Source organism: Megalobrama amblycephala, linkage group LG5, assembly GCF_018812025.1.
Source record: "Megalobrama amblycephala isolate DHTTF-2021 linkage group LG5, ASM1881202v1, whole genome shotgun sequence".
NCBI lineage: Eukaryota > Metazoa > Chordata > Actinopteri > Cypriniformes > Xenocyprididae > Megalobrama > Megalobrama amblycephala.
Genome location: NC_063048.1, coordinates 22,772,866 through 22,787,642, shown reverse-complemented (window position 1 = coordinate 22,787,642; position 14,777 = coordinate 22,772,866). Strand labels below are relative to the sequence as shown.

At 35.3% G+C, this 14,777-nt stretch overlaps 1 protein-coding gene across 1 annotated transcript; it reads left to right on the top strand.

Moving 5' to 3' along the window:
• Positions 1 to 641: 641 nt before the first annotated feature.
• entpd6 (ectonucleoside triphosphate diphosphohydrolase 6) lies at positions 642 to 14,549 on the top strand. The gene is made up of 14 exons (XM_048191284.1): positions 642 to 796; positions 1,509 to 1,832; positions 3,694 to 3,770; positions 3,891 to 4,034; positions 4,488 to 4,563; positions 8,560 to 8,595; positions 8,792 to 8,880; positions 9,445 to 9,524; positions 10,874 to 10,938; positions 11,410 to 11,511; positions 12,557 to 12,697; positions 12,783 to 12,839; positions 13,461 to 13,576; positions 13,782 to 14,549. Exons 2-14 carry the CDS (start codon positions 1,580 to 1,582, stop codon positions 13,872 to 13,874), a joined length of 1,329 nt encoding a protein of 442 aa, XP_048047241.1. The 5' UTR covers positions 642 to 796; positions 1,509 to 1,579; the 3' UTR covers positions 13,875 to 14,549.
• Positions 14,550 to 14,777: the final 228 nt, after the last annotated feature.

The following is a 14,777-nucleotide window of genomic DNA, read 5'->3' as shown; positions in this document are numbered from 1 at the left end:
AGTAGGCTAGATTCTTGTCTTTAACATAAAACCCAAAAAGAATGTGACTATATGATAAAGAAAAGTTACAAAACACATTTTGGACAATCAGAGCATCAATATTATCCCAGAAAGACAGAGTAAAGGGACATTACCAAAACAAATGATCAACAGTTTCAGTGGAGGCTTCACAAAAAGAGCAGCATGTATCAATGTCACTTCTACATTTCTGTAAAAAATACTTAACTGGATAACATCTTTGAATAATTTTATAGGATATTTCTTTACCTTTATTTGTTAGAAAAAAATTCTGAGGGAGTGACCAAACATATGACCACTTAATATAATCAAAAAGGTTATTCCAATAAGAAATGGAGGAAGGAATAGAAGTGACAATCAATGTCCAAAAATAACGACCTGATTTTGTAATTGGATTTATGCCCTGAAAAACAAATAGAACCAACCACAGTGGATTCAGGGCTACGGGGACAAACAGAAATCACTGTGGCGCTATTATTGTTTCTAAATAGCTTACAGATTTATAAAGAGATGGCTTTAAAAACTATTCACTGCAAGTGCTGTGTTATGTGCTTGTGCGAGGTCGCGTCGCGTCTGTCTTCTCTTCGGAACGCGTGACGTCCGCGTTCGCGCCACGTCACCTCCACGTTTTAAGTTACTGACGTAATCAAAACGAGACCAGAAGAGTTATGACAATTTTTCAAAAGGAGTAACATGTCAAAATCTCATCATGGCTATTCATCGATACAGAAAACACGACTCGCATATGAGGGAAAATGATCTTGCTACAGAGAACTAGGTATAACGATCTTAAATATTATAAACACGGAAAATATTATTGTTGTTTCTTAACAATGAGATTTATCTATTCTCACATTATTCTTGTGAGAGAAAATTAAAATAAAGTACAAGTGTTTATTAAATTTAGATTAATATGCTCACCATGTTACAAAGTGTGTTTTGGTGTATCTCTTGTTTGTATATTCCCACTCAATGTGTGTATTTTTGCCTGTCGCCAATTATGGTTCAACATGACAGACACAAAACATAATGTTTAAGATATTTGTTATACATATCGACAAATCCATAATTCAAATAAATGAATAAATTAAATTGCTCCATCTGTTGAACTGTCATCACAGTCAGAAAATCTTACATTACTGACAAAATTGCAGCAGTTGTTTTGTTTTTTCAGGTGTTGCTAGGTAACGTTACTAACTTTGTAGTAATTTCTTTACAAGTTGTGTAACGTCATAGTTGTGGCAGAAAATATAAAGACATTTTGTTATGTGTGAATTTCATGTATTGTTTGCAGTGATAACAGGTATAAATACTGCATGTCTTGGCTTTGTTAAACGTGTAAATCTTTGTTAGCTTTGTTAGTCATATCTTCTCATTAAAATGTAAACAAATGACTTTGTATTCACTTGGGTCATTGATATTTCATACTTCTTTATCTCATAGCAAATGAACTCCTTTTTTTATATGATGTTTTTCATGTTTTTCTGTAGGTAGTGGGGAGAACTGTTGAGCTTGCTGCACTGGGAAAATAATTCCACATCATGTACCTCTGGCTGCCATTATGAGGTTCCCAAAGCTAGCTTTCATCTTCATGTTTGTGGGATGCCTGGTGGTCTACCTCACCTATGTCAAACGTCATTATGATGACTCCAAGCCACCGGTATCTGACCAGCTGCCCCAGTATAAGATGGATACCCGTAAACATCCGACGTCAGCTCATGTGGCCAGTGAAAATTTCCAGTATGGTATTATGTTTGATGCTGGAAGCACTGGAACCAGGATTCACATCTTCAAATTTCAGATGGAGCCAAATGGTATGTTAAAATTTAAGAGATATTTGAGTCCACTCAAAGACTAATAATCGAAAGTTCAAATTAGGGACGTTAAGGGTTTTTGAAAGGGTCAAAGCAAGCAGCACACTGCAAATAAGACCACATTTCCAGCCTATTCAACATAACAAAAGCTTTTCATAACAACTTCAGAATTTTTTGTCTGTAAATGTAGTCTTCAAATATTTATGTAGTACAACAGACTAGCTAGCAGTGTTGTTTTTGTCAATTGATAGACAGCTTTTAAAAAAATAAAATATAAATATTAGATGAAAAAACTTGAACTTAAAAAGCTTTGGCAGCTAACTGAAATTGAAGTTGAAGTTGAAGTGCTAAAACTGAAATAAAAATAAATTAAAGCTAAATTAAGACATAAACTGAAAATATAAAAATTCAAAATGTTATAAATACCATCCTATATAATAATTTATATATAAATAATACTAAAATAACACTGTGGTGAACACTTCCCACCAAAATACCATAGTTACAAAAATTATTGATAGTTATTCATAAAAAAAGATATACACTGGCCTCCAAAAGTTTGAAAACACCCTAGAAAAGTGGGGTTTTGGACAATATTGGCGTGAATCCTTTTTAATTTGTGATCATTTTGCACTGATAAGGGACAACAAAAACTACGAAAACATATTTTATTACATAAACAGTTTATACATAGAAAAAACTTAAATTTCCGATTCATCAAAATATCCACCATTAGCAGCTATCTGACCTAAACTGGGTCCTAATTGGTTCATTGTATTCTAAACTTAACTGGCAATCAATTGTTGAAGCTATTAAGGTGTGCTGACCCAAAAATCTTTTACAAACCTGGGCCAAGTTTAAACCAGTAACCAGGCATCACAGCTGGCAAAGGGGCATGTCTGACTTTGACATGTGTATATATTGCTATTATAATGTAATCAAATTGAAAATTATTATTGCTGGTCTTCAATGATAATGATAATCAAGTTACTGTAATGTAATTTGCACCAAAAAATGATAAGGATTTATGCTGATATCGTCCAAAACCACACTTTGCCAGGGGTGTTTCCAAACTTTTGGAGGGCAGTGTATATTACAATAAATCTAATAAAGCATAACAAATATTAATTCACTGTGAGTTTGTAGTAGTGCCAATAATTATGGCTATGGTGTTTTGAATATTATAGTTACTGTGGTAATTTTTTTAAGGGCTGGTTAGATCACTATAACTATGTATAGAAAAAGAATTTTTGTGATATTTGAAAACTAGTAGCCTACACATAATTAAAAACTGCCAAGCACTGTAATGCATTCTTGCATAATTATTTATTTATTTTAAATCAACTTCCATACCTGCAAAATACCATTGTGTTACTAAAGTAAAACAAGGGGTATGTTGACTGTGGGTGTTATCCACAGATATTAGGTTTACTGCCTAGCGCAGCGCTGATCGTCCAATGGCTCAGTTATCGCATCCCAATTCTTAGCTAAATCAGTTAAGTGCTGCTTTAGCCTTTATTGTTAAATCTATGATTGTCATATTATAATGGACATCAAATAGTCTGTGCTATCAGGCGCACACACACATGGATGTACACATCCCAGCTAAGCCTGATGGGTCAAAGGACACACTGAAGAGTATATGGTCAAATTAACAGCTTTAATTTGAAATTGTTGTAACAATGTGAAATTCTTTACTGTCACTTGATCAATTTAATACATCCATGCTGAATAAATGTATTAATTTCTTTTTAAAAAATGTACTGACCCCAAAAATGGTAGTGTGTAAGTATATTTTCTAAATCAATTTTATGATATTTCACTGTTTTAAATGCTAACATTTGTCTTTGTGTGTTAACAGAAGCTCCAAAGTTAGCCCACGAGACATTTAAAGCTATAAAACCTGGACTGTCTGCATATGCTGATGACCCAGAAAAGGTAACCAGTAAAATGTGATTAAGTTGTATAGTTTTGAACCCTTCACAAATAAATTTGCAAAAGTGTTGTTTTTTCCGTCTGCAGTTTGATGGTTATATTAATGTAGCTGATGTTTTACAGAGTAAAGAGGGGCTGTTGACACTGTTAAAGGTCGCTAAAGAGACAGTTCCTGAAACATTGTGGAGTTCTTCCCCTCTCATGCTCAGAGCCACGGCAGGGCTCAGACTGCTGCCTGGGGAGAAGGCCACCATCCTGCTGGACAAGGTCAGAGAACAAACTTTCACTGTATAGAGTGGTGCAGGGATTACCACAGACTCCCCATAGGATAATCTTAGTCTTCCAGGTTTTGACGTCATGTTGTCATACTTGCACCACTCTATAACCTCTTGCAGCTTGTATTCAACTCAGGGCTTACTATATATTAAAAGTTTCAGAGTTTCATTTACATTTGTTAAGCTAGCAGATGTTGTCTTTTTTTGCAAAGCAGTTTACATATGAGGAATACTACAACATATTTTTTTGGAGAGTGATATTAGACAAAGTTACTGTAAAGGGTGGAGTAAAAGTTTTTTTTTTTTTTTTGATACACTAAAGGCTTAATTAGATTGTAGAGATGAGAGCTGTGTCTTCAGGCATTTCTTGTCCAGCCTTTTCTCTTGTATTTCCTATTTCCTGACCATGTCTTGTTACATTAAACCTAAAATATCTCTGCTGCAGGTGAGGGAGGTGTTTAGCGAGTCCTTGTTCTTCTATAGACCAGAAAGTGTGTCAATCATGGATGGCACAGATGAAGGTACTGTGTCAATTTCTCCTTTGCCCTACTTAATAATGTCAGATTTGTAATAAACAAGAGTGTTAATTTTCAAATTATAATAGAATATACTACAACTTTTAAGCATTGTGTAACCTACCATATACCAGACCTTAAAGGTCCCGTATTTCGTGGTTTTTTGAAGCTTTGATTGTGTTTATAGTGTGCAATATAACATGTTTTTTATATACAGTATTTTTCACATAATTTACTTATCTGTATACCGCTGTTTCCACTGTCATAAAAACGGGCTGATGACTTCCTTGTTCTATGAAGTCCCTCCTTCAGAAATACGTAACGAGTTCTGATTGTGCCAGCGGTTCCTGTGTTGTGATTTGACAGCAGCTTAGCGAACCTTGCCCGGAAAGGTCACGCCTCTTACCATAACGTGGAGATGCACGCGCTCAGTGTTATTGTAAACATGTCTTTAATTTTACCCTATCAATTTGAGCCGGAATCAGACCCAGTGATTGGACTGCGGGATGAAAATAACAGCGTTTCGACGACATGGTGACAAACACACTCTACAAACGCAACCCTTGTGTATTCCTGTGGGCGGAGGTTAGTCAAAAAACTGTTTTAGTGACGTCATTAAAGAAGGAAGTAGAGGGATGTAGTCCAAACTGGCCGTTCGATGTAGGCGACTTCTGTTAAATAAAATATCTCGCTTGGCATTGAACTTTGAGCTTTAAAATTTTACAGATTTTATTTATACTCTAACAACAACATTACACACTAACTAAAGTTTGAAACATGGGATCACGAAGAACGGGACCTTTAAATTCACAACATCATAACATCACAACATTATTTCCAAGACTTTCAATGAATCTAAATCTGGACTCAGAGGTGCCAATTCATGTGTCTTCATGCTCCCTCAAAACCATTCTTTCACATATGGCCATGATGGGTCTTCCTACATGAAAAAGCTACACACTCCATCAGTGCATAATAACACTGCAATAATGATACAATCATAGACTCGTATGCATTTGCCTATTTAAATCCATTTTAGTTTTTTTTTTTTAGTTTTTTTTTTTGCCAGTCAGTGTATATTAGCCATGAAGTTAAAAACATGACTTTACAGTCTCAGCTAACAAATCAACTGGGTTTTGTGTGACAAACTTCTTTGAACATTTTAGGGTTATTATTTTAATATTTGGACTAGGAAAACTGAGCAAGCACATCCTGAAAGTTCAAACAGCTGACAAAGGTTCTTGCTGAGCTATGATTCATGCAGAAGTCTGTCCGTCAGGAATGTGAAACTGGCAGATGTTAACTCAGCTCGTCAAAAGCTTCTGGTCACCGCGGTCAAGCATTTGCGCTTCTAGCATATAAGTTGTAAATTGAAATTTTCTTCAGTAATAGCTTGAGCTGTGTGTATATTAACGATAGATAATGCGTATATGGGACATTAATCCAATCCTTTAAAATAGTTCACACAAGTAATAATGAGCCCAGAGGATAATGTCCCGTGTGCACTATAATCTCAGCAAACAGATTAGCGGCCATTAATTTGCTAGGCAGTAAATTCCTTTTAAAGAAACAAAAACTAGCATGGGCAAACTGAGTGTTTAACAAAAGCCAGATTAATACTGCTTTTTTTGTTGATATACAAGTTGTCTTTGCTTAATGGGTAGCAATTTGTGTTTGAGATTTTGTTGTAAAATTAATGTTTAAACTCTTTAGGTCCCGTAACCAGATAATCTCAGTCTCATTATCAGCGTGAATCTAAACTCTCCTGGACACACAAGCTTACCCAACCAGATTAGTCCATCACAGCAAATCATACAGACTTATTGTTAATGCTGTGCCTAAGTGGTATATGTGAGGGAATGGGATGGAGGGGTGGAGTTTTAGATACTAAGTGAGTTTGGTTATTTCTGAAAGCTAAAGCCCCATACTTTGTTCAGAAGCAACCTACTTTCAAAACAAACATACAGTTTATAAGAGTTTTAGCAAAAAGATCCAATGATGCACTAACACACCAGAGTCTTAGTGATCTAGCCAGGCCATGACTATATGTTAATGCTAAGCTCTTTAAATGCATAGAATCCACCAGCATGCGATGTACACTACTGTTCAAAGGGGTCAGTACTTCTTTTTTTTTCTTTTGAAAGGAAATTTTTTTTCAGCGTGAACACATTAAATTAGACTGTTTATTTAATGCTGTTCTTTTGAACGTTCTATTCATCAAATATATATCACATTCATATCAAATTTCTGATCTTGTTAAATAAAACATGCTAGTTTCTGATGTAGGCTCTGTCAGATGGATCTGCATACCTGCAGGTGCTACACACAATCAGGACTTTATTCTTATTCTCTTTATTCCATAGTTTATTTTTAAGAAACCAAAGCTGTTACAGTTTTTTATGAGCGCATCACACCCCCCTCCTTCACACATTTCAAGACGCCTCCCAAAACTCGATGATTATTGGACACGAGTGTTTACCACCGCATTCGCTGTGTCGTGTTAACAATGTCGGACACCGCAGGAACTCATAATCTGAGTTGTTACTCCTGTCTCCTGACAAAACATTGTCGGGCCTGTGGATTGGAAAGTTACTGGAGTCGTCTCTCACAAAGATCAGGCAGTGATTGACAAGCCAGAGGCCAATTACCGATGGTCCTAAACGTTGGCATTTTTTAAGTTGGCGTTGTATATTAATATTATTCCTTTCAGCACCTAATAAATAGTCTTTTAAGTTTGACAGTTTCAAGTAATATTGCATGTATAATATAAAACCCTATTTAGTACCAATTCACACCACACAGAACATGACAGTTGATTTGTCATCATGAATTACTGTTGGCATTTGTCGGGTCTTGTTTTTACCCGAATGTCTGTGTTTGTCGGGTCTTGGAATGTCTGAGCAGTGTGGTATGATTTTCCAACAAACACCAACAAACTCTGGCGTACTCTAATGTAAACATCTTTTATTGATATGAAAATACTCCAAACCTCATGAAAATCACACACAAATCATATACTATTGTAATCGTGTGTTTATTAGCTTCATGTTTCTTGTGTAGAAACATTTCTCTGGGAAGTGAAAACACAAACAGACAGCACAGGAAGCCGCCAACGGTCATCAGATCGCATAAATCAGTGGATAATGAATAGAAATGATGATTCTGTCTAATAAATATGAAACTAGCGTGTGTAAATATATCAATATTTCTCCAAGTATGCTCACTTTTGGACTAAAAGCCTTAATGGATGCTGTTCAGTGCAGCTGTGTGAACACAAATAAACCACAGCAGACGTGACTGAATATGAATGCGTTTCAAAATATCATGAGTTACCAGTTGATTATTTTGCACCCCTGACATAAATTAAGAATTTACTGTCACTGCAACCAAATTTTTTCATAAACAGTGAACAAATATCAAAGCTGGAGTATTTAATCTTTCTAATAGTTTGTTCAGATCAACTGCAATTCTCTGCATAAATTCAAGTATGTCTTTCCCATCACCCACCCAGCAGCCACGGCTTCACCCATAACCTCTTTTGTTTTGTAGACCCTCTTTTCAGGCTAAAAATGATACGTATAGACATTCTGACTCGAAGTTTGTCATGTCTGTCGGGGCAGTGTGAACATGACAGTTATTTTTCATAAAATTCTAAATCCAATCCAACAGCCAACTTGATTTCCTGTGTTTGTTGGTATCTGTGCAGTGTGAATTGGCCTTTAGATGTAGCTCTTTTTGTGTTATAAATAATAGTATTGATCCATCTTTCTCTGTATTATATTACTGTCACTGGCCATAAATGTGTGTGTGCAGTAAAGTATTATTGTATTTTTCTGCCTGACATGAAAACATTGCAGAAGTTCAAAACAAAATGATTTTGCAGTTTAGATGTTCATTTTGGACTGCAAGAAAGTAGTATGTTTTGTAGTACAGTGAAATAAAAAAATGTAAGGAAAATGTAATTATTGTGCTAACAATGAATGCACATTTGTATTTACACAGGCATGTCAGCTTGGATTACCATAAACTTTTTAATAGGTAAGCAATTTTATTAGTCACGTTATATGTCGCAACAATTTAGTCAAAGCTTAATCTGGACTCAAAAATATTATTATACACTTCAATAGTCACCCTGCCCACTTGCAAACACATTTTTCTTTATTTTTCCTTGAAAATGTTTGGTTTGTTCTTAGATTGATTTGTCAAAGTGATTTAAAAAGTCTGTCCTTCACAGGTGCTCTTCATGGTACTGAGACTCCTACAGTAGGCATGCTGGATTTAGGAGGAGGCTCAACCCAGATCACCTTTGCACTACAGGATGAAGTGAGCCATGTACATGCTGTATACCCATGTTGATGAAGTCATGTCTCTCTTAAAAAACTACCATGATGGTCTCCCATCCTATGCATTAATCTGCAAATGTCCTGTTAATCTCATAGGCCTTGTAAATGAAGGTTGTTGTACATTGGGCTGAGAGAGTTAGAGAGATTCTTTCTCTTGAACTAGGTCAGGTCCTGTACAGGCGTTTTTGGATCGAGGACCAATTTATTATGTCATTACACAGTTTCTCCGAGAGCTCTAGTTCCTCTCTGAGCTCATGTTTGGAACTGCTCTACAGATTACAGCTTACTTGTAGTGGCTGACAGATGTTGTGTTAAATACATAGTCTGAATTTACAACTACTAGACTAGGCAAACTAGGCAATATTGCTGACTAATATTGTATTTAAAAAGTATTCTGGACAAGAAATTTGCCAATGTAGGCAGTGATGAAAATATTTGATGTGTGATGGTAGTATTTGTCATTCTACCAGATTCCCGCTTAAGAAGATAAGAATGCAACCTTTATGCATCAATATTTGCTTGTTTGTGTTTTGTTCCTGTACAGAAAACCATCCAGACCTCACCTATTGATTATGTGACATCGTTTCAGATGTTCAACATCAGTCATGCCCTCTACTCACACAGGTAAAGTGGGCAGGGCATAAGTTGACATCAAAATGTGTGGTAAAGAAAGTAACGATTAAAGCAATATCATGCTGTTTAATTCTGTAGAAGAGATACTTTTGTAAAAAATGTTAACACGTAAAAGATAATGGCATTTTCTTTCTTTCTTTATTAATTTATTTATTTTTACATGTATACATGCTCTCAGTGAGCATTTGGAGAAACATATTTTCTGGCTGGAACTTTTAAAATTCTATACTATTTTGTCAAAATAAATAAAAAATGAAAGATTAAAGACAGAAATCAATTATTTTAAATGCTACAAGTTAACTCGGGCAGCACAACATTATAATTTAATGCATGAAAATGGATATTAATTTTTAGATTTGTTGAAGATTACATTTTTTTTTTAAAACTGTTTTCAAAGATTAATGTTAAGTGAGCTTTTTAGAGGATGGTAATCTAAATGTAAAAATATAGAAAAAGAGCATGAAAAATTAAATATCCCATACTGACTGATACCAATAAAATAAAGAAAATCTCTTTATATTTGCAGATATCCGATATAGTACATCCATTTTAAGAATCCTCAACACTCAGACATACAGTATCACCACATTACTCCATCTGTTCAAAAAATCCAGTTTCCTCAGCGGCCGTTATGTGACTTGCCCAATGTTTAACACCACCACTCGTTGGTTCCTGTTCTTGGTCAGGGGTATCCAGGGCTTATGTTAGTGCAATGATTAGTGTCGACGGTACAAGTGTTTATGAGGCAGTGTGTGTTCGTCTGGCCTCGCTCTCCTGATTAGAGTGTAATCACACAAGCCTCCAATTACAATCCCATCGTGCGACTCATCTCCAGATTACTAGAATTACTAGTTATTCATGGCAGGAGATTTGACACCACAAACCATCCAGCAGTGACCAACTAAGCAAAGTCTTTACTCTTTGACGTTTCAAAGTCAAGATAGTGTTGAGGAATCACTTATGGTGTATGACAGTTGCTCAAAAGGCTCCAAAATGTGCCATTCTCATATCTCTTACATTCATATGAAATACTGAAATATTTGTGATTTATCCATTCTTCAGAAATCATTTTAATATGCTGATTTGGTGCTCAAGAAACATTTTTGATAAAAACTGTTAAAAACAGTCGAGCTGCTTAATATTTTTGTGGAAACCATGATGCATTTTTGTCAAGATTCTTTGATGAAAAGAATGTCCAAAAGAAGAGCGCTTATTTGAAAAGTGTTTATTTCTTTTAAAAAAATCTCTCTTTTTTGACCCCTAAACTTTTGATCGGTAGTGTATTGTATTTTTATATCTTGTATATTAATTTCTTTAATGTCTCTTCTCTTTCTCTGTAGTTACCTTGGCCTGGGTTTGATGTCAGCCAGACTAGCTGTGTTGGGAGGGATTGAAGGACAGCCTTGTATGTGGTCTACAATCTCTCTTCATCTTTGGCTTTTAAAGACCTCATTCACTCGATAAATAAGCCATTATCTAATCTCTTAATAACACACTGAAGATTAATTCCTTGGTGGCCAGCTGTTGCACTGATTTAGTTGAGTCCAGAGAGAGAAACTGTCATCAGTGCAATAGCTTCTGCATGCAGTTTATTACTGAGTTTTACATTTAGTCCACTACAAATGTAATCAGATTTCTTTGTTTATAGTTTTATCCATTGTAGGAGACTATCCCGCTTCTCTCTGAGTGGGTTTTAAGGTTATTATGAGCAAAGACAGGCATGTGTTTGTGTAAATGTGCTCTTGTGTTTGGCCCCCAGGTGGCACTGCAGAGCTCATGTTTGGATTTGTCTTCCTCAGCAGTGTCACAGTTACTCCACATAGTGGCAGTAAAAATGCTGATATGTATAAATCATTTGGTTGCTTTTTTTCCCCAGTACCAGGACCCCAAGAGCTGATAAGTCCATGTCTAGCCTCAGATTATTCTGGACAGTGGGAGCATGCTGAAGTACTGTATACTGTTAAAGGCCAGAAAGCAGGTATGAAATACATTGTCTGGGTTAGGTTTATATATATATATATATATATATATATATGTATATATGTGTATATGTGTGTATATATATATATATATATATATATGTGTGTGTATGTATATAAAATGGATAGTTCCTATCCTTGATTCAATAGCTGTGTTTTATTCACGATAAAACACGGCTATGACCGCTTCACCCAACGGTTCTGTGTATCACTAAGAACACACTTATCAACCACTCTTAGCAACATAAACTATATGTTCTCAATTGATATTGTTCATTGAAGCTTACTGTAATATGTAAAAGAGTATTGAGATAAAGAGATTGAGTGAGTGAGTTTATTACCTGCATTCAGATTTAGCATTTTACTTCAGGTCAGTCCTATGTTCATAATAAAAAATCTGTTTAAATGTTTGATGTATTATCTTGTCCTTTTAACAGTTAAGGGGTTTTCCCGTGACTGACAGCATCAGTCAAAGCATTTGTCAGTTGGGTCTTGTTCTGTGTTCACAACAATTCAGTCTTTTCAATGTAAAAGTCTTTGCTACTGACTGACACACTCATAAAGACAGTCTGTACCGCCATCTAATGGCGTAATAATGTAACTTCTGTTGCTGTGCATGGTCAGGGACTATTTTTTTCCAGCGGAAGGAAGGCTTTTAGTGACAGTTTACTTCGTGAAAGTTGCATTGATACATATTTCTGGCTTTAATATTTGTATTGTGTGGTAACCATTTTATAAAAGCAATAAGATACCCGAGGCTAGTGCTGTATTGTGAATAAGTCACGGCTGAAGGGGTTGCAGTGCCCTTCAGCTGTGACTTATTCACGATACAGCGCAGACTCTTGTACCTTATTGCTTATATATAATATGCGTGTGTGTATATATGTTATATATACATTCTTGTGTCAGTCATCCAGCATAAAATAAACAGGGACTTTTAAGAACATAGTTGCACAAATTACTTTGATACACAGTCCTGTTTATCAATGTACAGTGATCCTGTTTGTGTTTTATTGAATCACTTATGTATGTATTCTGTTCCAGGGGAGCCCATCTATGAGTCTTGCCTTAGAAAAGTGGAAAAGATTATCTACAAACGGGTGAGAAAAACAGAAGAAGTAAAAGACATGGACTTCTATGCATTCTCCTACTACTACGACAGGGCTGTGGATCTGGGCCTCATTGGTGAGAGATTAGTCATTTGATCTGATTCAAACATGGGCTTTTTTTCTTTCTTCACTCATTTTGAAACACTTTGTGACTGCCTCAGATGAAATCGCAGGGGGGACTGTCAGAGTCCGTGATTACATTGAAGGTGCCAAAAAAGGTAAGTGTTTTTGTAATTGAAAGTGGTTGTATTTGTAGTATATATTTTGTGCAACTCTTAATTAATTACACTAAATTGATCAAAAAGGACTTTGTACAAAAGATTTCTATTTCAAATAAATGCTGTCCTTTTGAACTTTCTATCAAAGAATCCTGTCTTTTTGTATCTCCTGTTAAAATTAATAAAATTGATTTTAGAGTGCAGACCTTTTGCGTAGTTGTATCAAAGAATCCTGAAAAATGTATCCCTGTTTCCACAAAAATATTTTTCAAAAACCAGTAAAGACTGCAGTAATGGCTGCTGAAAATTCAGCTTTGCCATAACAGGAATAAATTGCATTTTAAAATATATTAAAATAGAAAATACCTATTTTAAATTATAATAATATTTCACAATATTACTGTTTTTTTACTGCAGTTTTTAAATGCAGCTTTGGTGAGCACTAAAGACTTTCAAAAACATAAAAAAAAAAAAAAAATCTTACCAACCCCTTTTGAACGGTAGTGTAAAATTACCAGTATTGTGGCAATAATAAGATTTCAGGGTGTCATCATTACTATAATATTTTATTTTAAAAATAACTGAACAAAAAATTCATCCATTCTCTTGTTTGTGGTGCAGTGTGCAATAACATGTCAGCCGGAGGGATAAAGGAGACTCCGTTCCTGTGTTTGGATCTGACCTACATCTCGGTACTTCTTCAGGAGCTTGACTTCCCGCCTGATAAAGAGCTGAAGGTGTGCTACTCTTGATTTATATATCCCTGACTTAACAGGACTTTGAAATAGTTACTTTGTGGTGACTTTTGGACACATATTGCAACACATGACATGTATATGGTCAATTACAGCAGTATGTGATTTATCTGTAATATTTTGAGGAAAAAATGTCATGGGCAGTGCTGTGATTTACTTTAACTGTGTCATTCTGTTTAAATTTCAGCTGGCAAGACAAATAAATAACATGGAGACTAGCTGGGCCCTTGGAGCCACTTTCCAGTGCATAGAGTCACTCCGTAAGCACGGAATGTGCTGAAAACACAGACACTCGCAACGTTTATACAGCACCACGACCCAGTAAAGCACTGAATGGTTTTTATGCTCTGGGAAAAATATCTACATTGATTGTATTTGCCATTTTGTCATTAATCTTTATCGAAAAATGTGAGTTTTTATACATACCTCTGACTTTCTGAATGTTTTCTTACTAGGATGTTTAGCTACATGTGAAGGTAAAATATATGTACTGGTCTGGGTGTTTACAGCATGTCAGAATCTTATTAGTCAGGGTTAACTACATCAAACTGATCAAAAATCACTTGATTGCCTCTAGCTCTAAGCTCAAGTTATTTCATTTATATTTTATATTAAATTATTTTGTAGCTTGTAGATCAGTTTAATATATTGCATATGTTCAAACAAATCATTTACGTATTAAACATCTACTCTCAGAGAAAAAAAAAAATCCTCATGTTGCTAAGAACAGACCAGAGTTGTCAGTGTCATGTCAACGTGTTTTTCTTAAATGCAGTTATAAATTTGCTGTTTGATGTGGCTGTATTCTTTTGTATTATTAAGTGAATGAAATATGTTTATATGAAATGCCATTTAAATATAAGCTAAGAATATTGGAAATTTTGCTTTGTGTGAAGTATTGAGAAACTGCAGTTACACAAATTTCACAAGAAGGTCATAAAGTGAGACTGCAGGATGTGGTCTGGTTTGTGTTCACTCCCATCACGTCTTTCAACTGTACTTGTCACAACACTAAGGCCTGCATGGGGTTGGGCAGCCTGAATATCACAATATTGTATGTTGTATTGAGGTTTTTAGAAAGGGCACTTCATTTCCTAATCTGTATAGCATTTACAAAATATGAGTTTCCTTTTCCTTGTCTGTGAACATAACTTGCTGAGTAACTTGCCTTTCTTTGGGAGCA

What these genes read in the sequence shown, in the direction of transcription:
- entpd6 (XM_048191284.1), top strand. Translation starts at nt 1,580, where the DNA reads ATGAGGTTCCCAAAGCTAGCTTTCATCTTCATGTTTGTGGGATGCCTG. An exon ending in CCTTTGCACTACAGGATGAA is followed by an intron (nt 8,881 to 9,444) that starts GTGAGCCATGTA and finishes GTTCCTGTACAG; the next exon opens with AAAACCATCCAGACCTCACC. An exon ending in TGTGGATCTGGGCCTCATTG is followed by an intron (nt 12,698 to 12,782) that starts GTGAGAGATTAG and finishes TGACTGCCTCAG; the next exon opens with ATGAAATCGCAGGGGGGACT.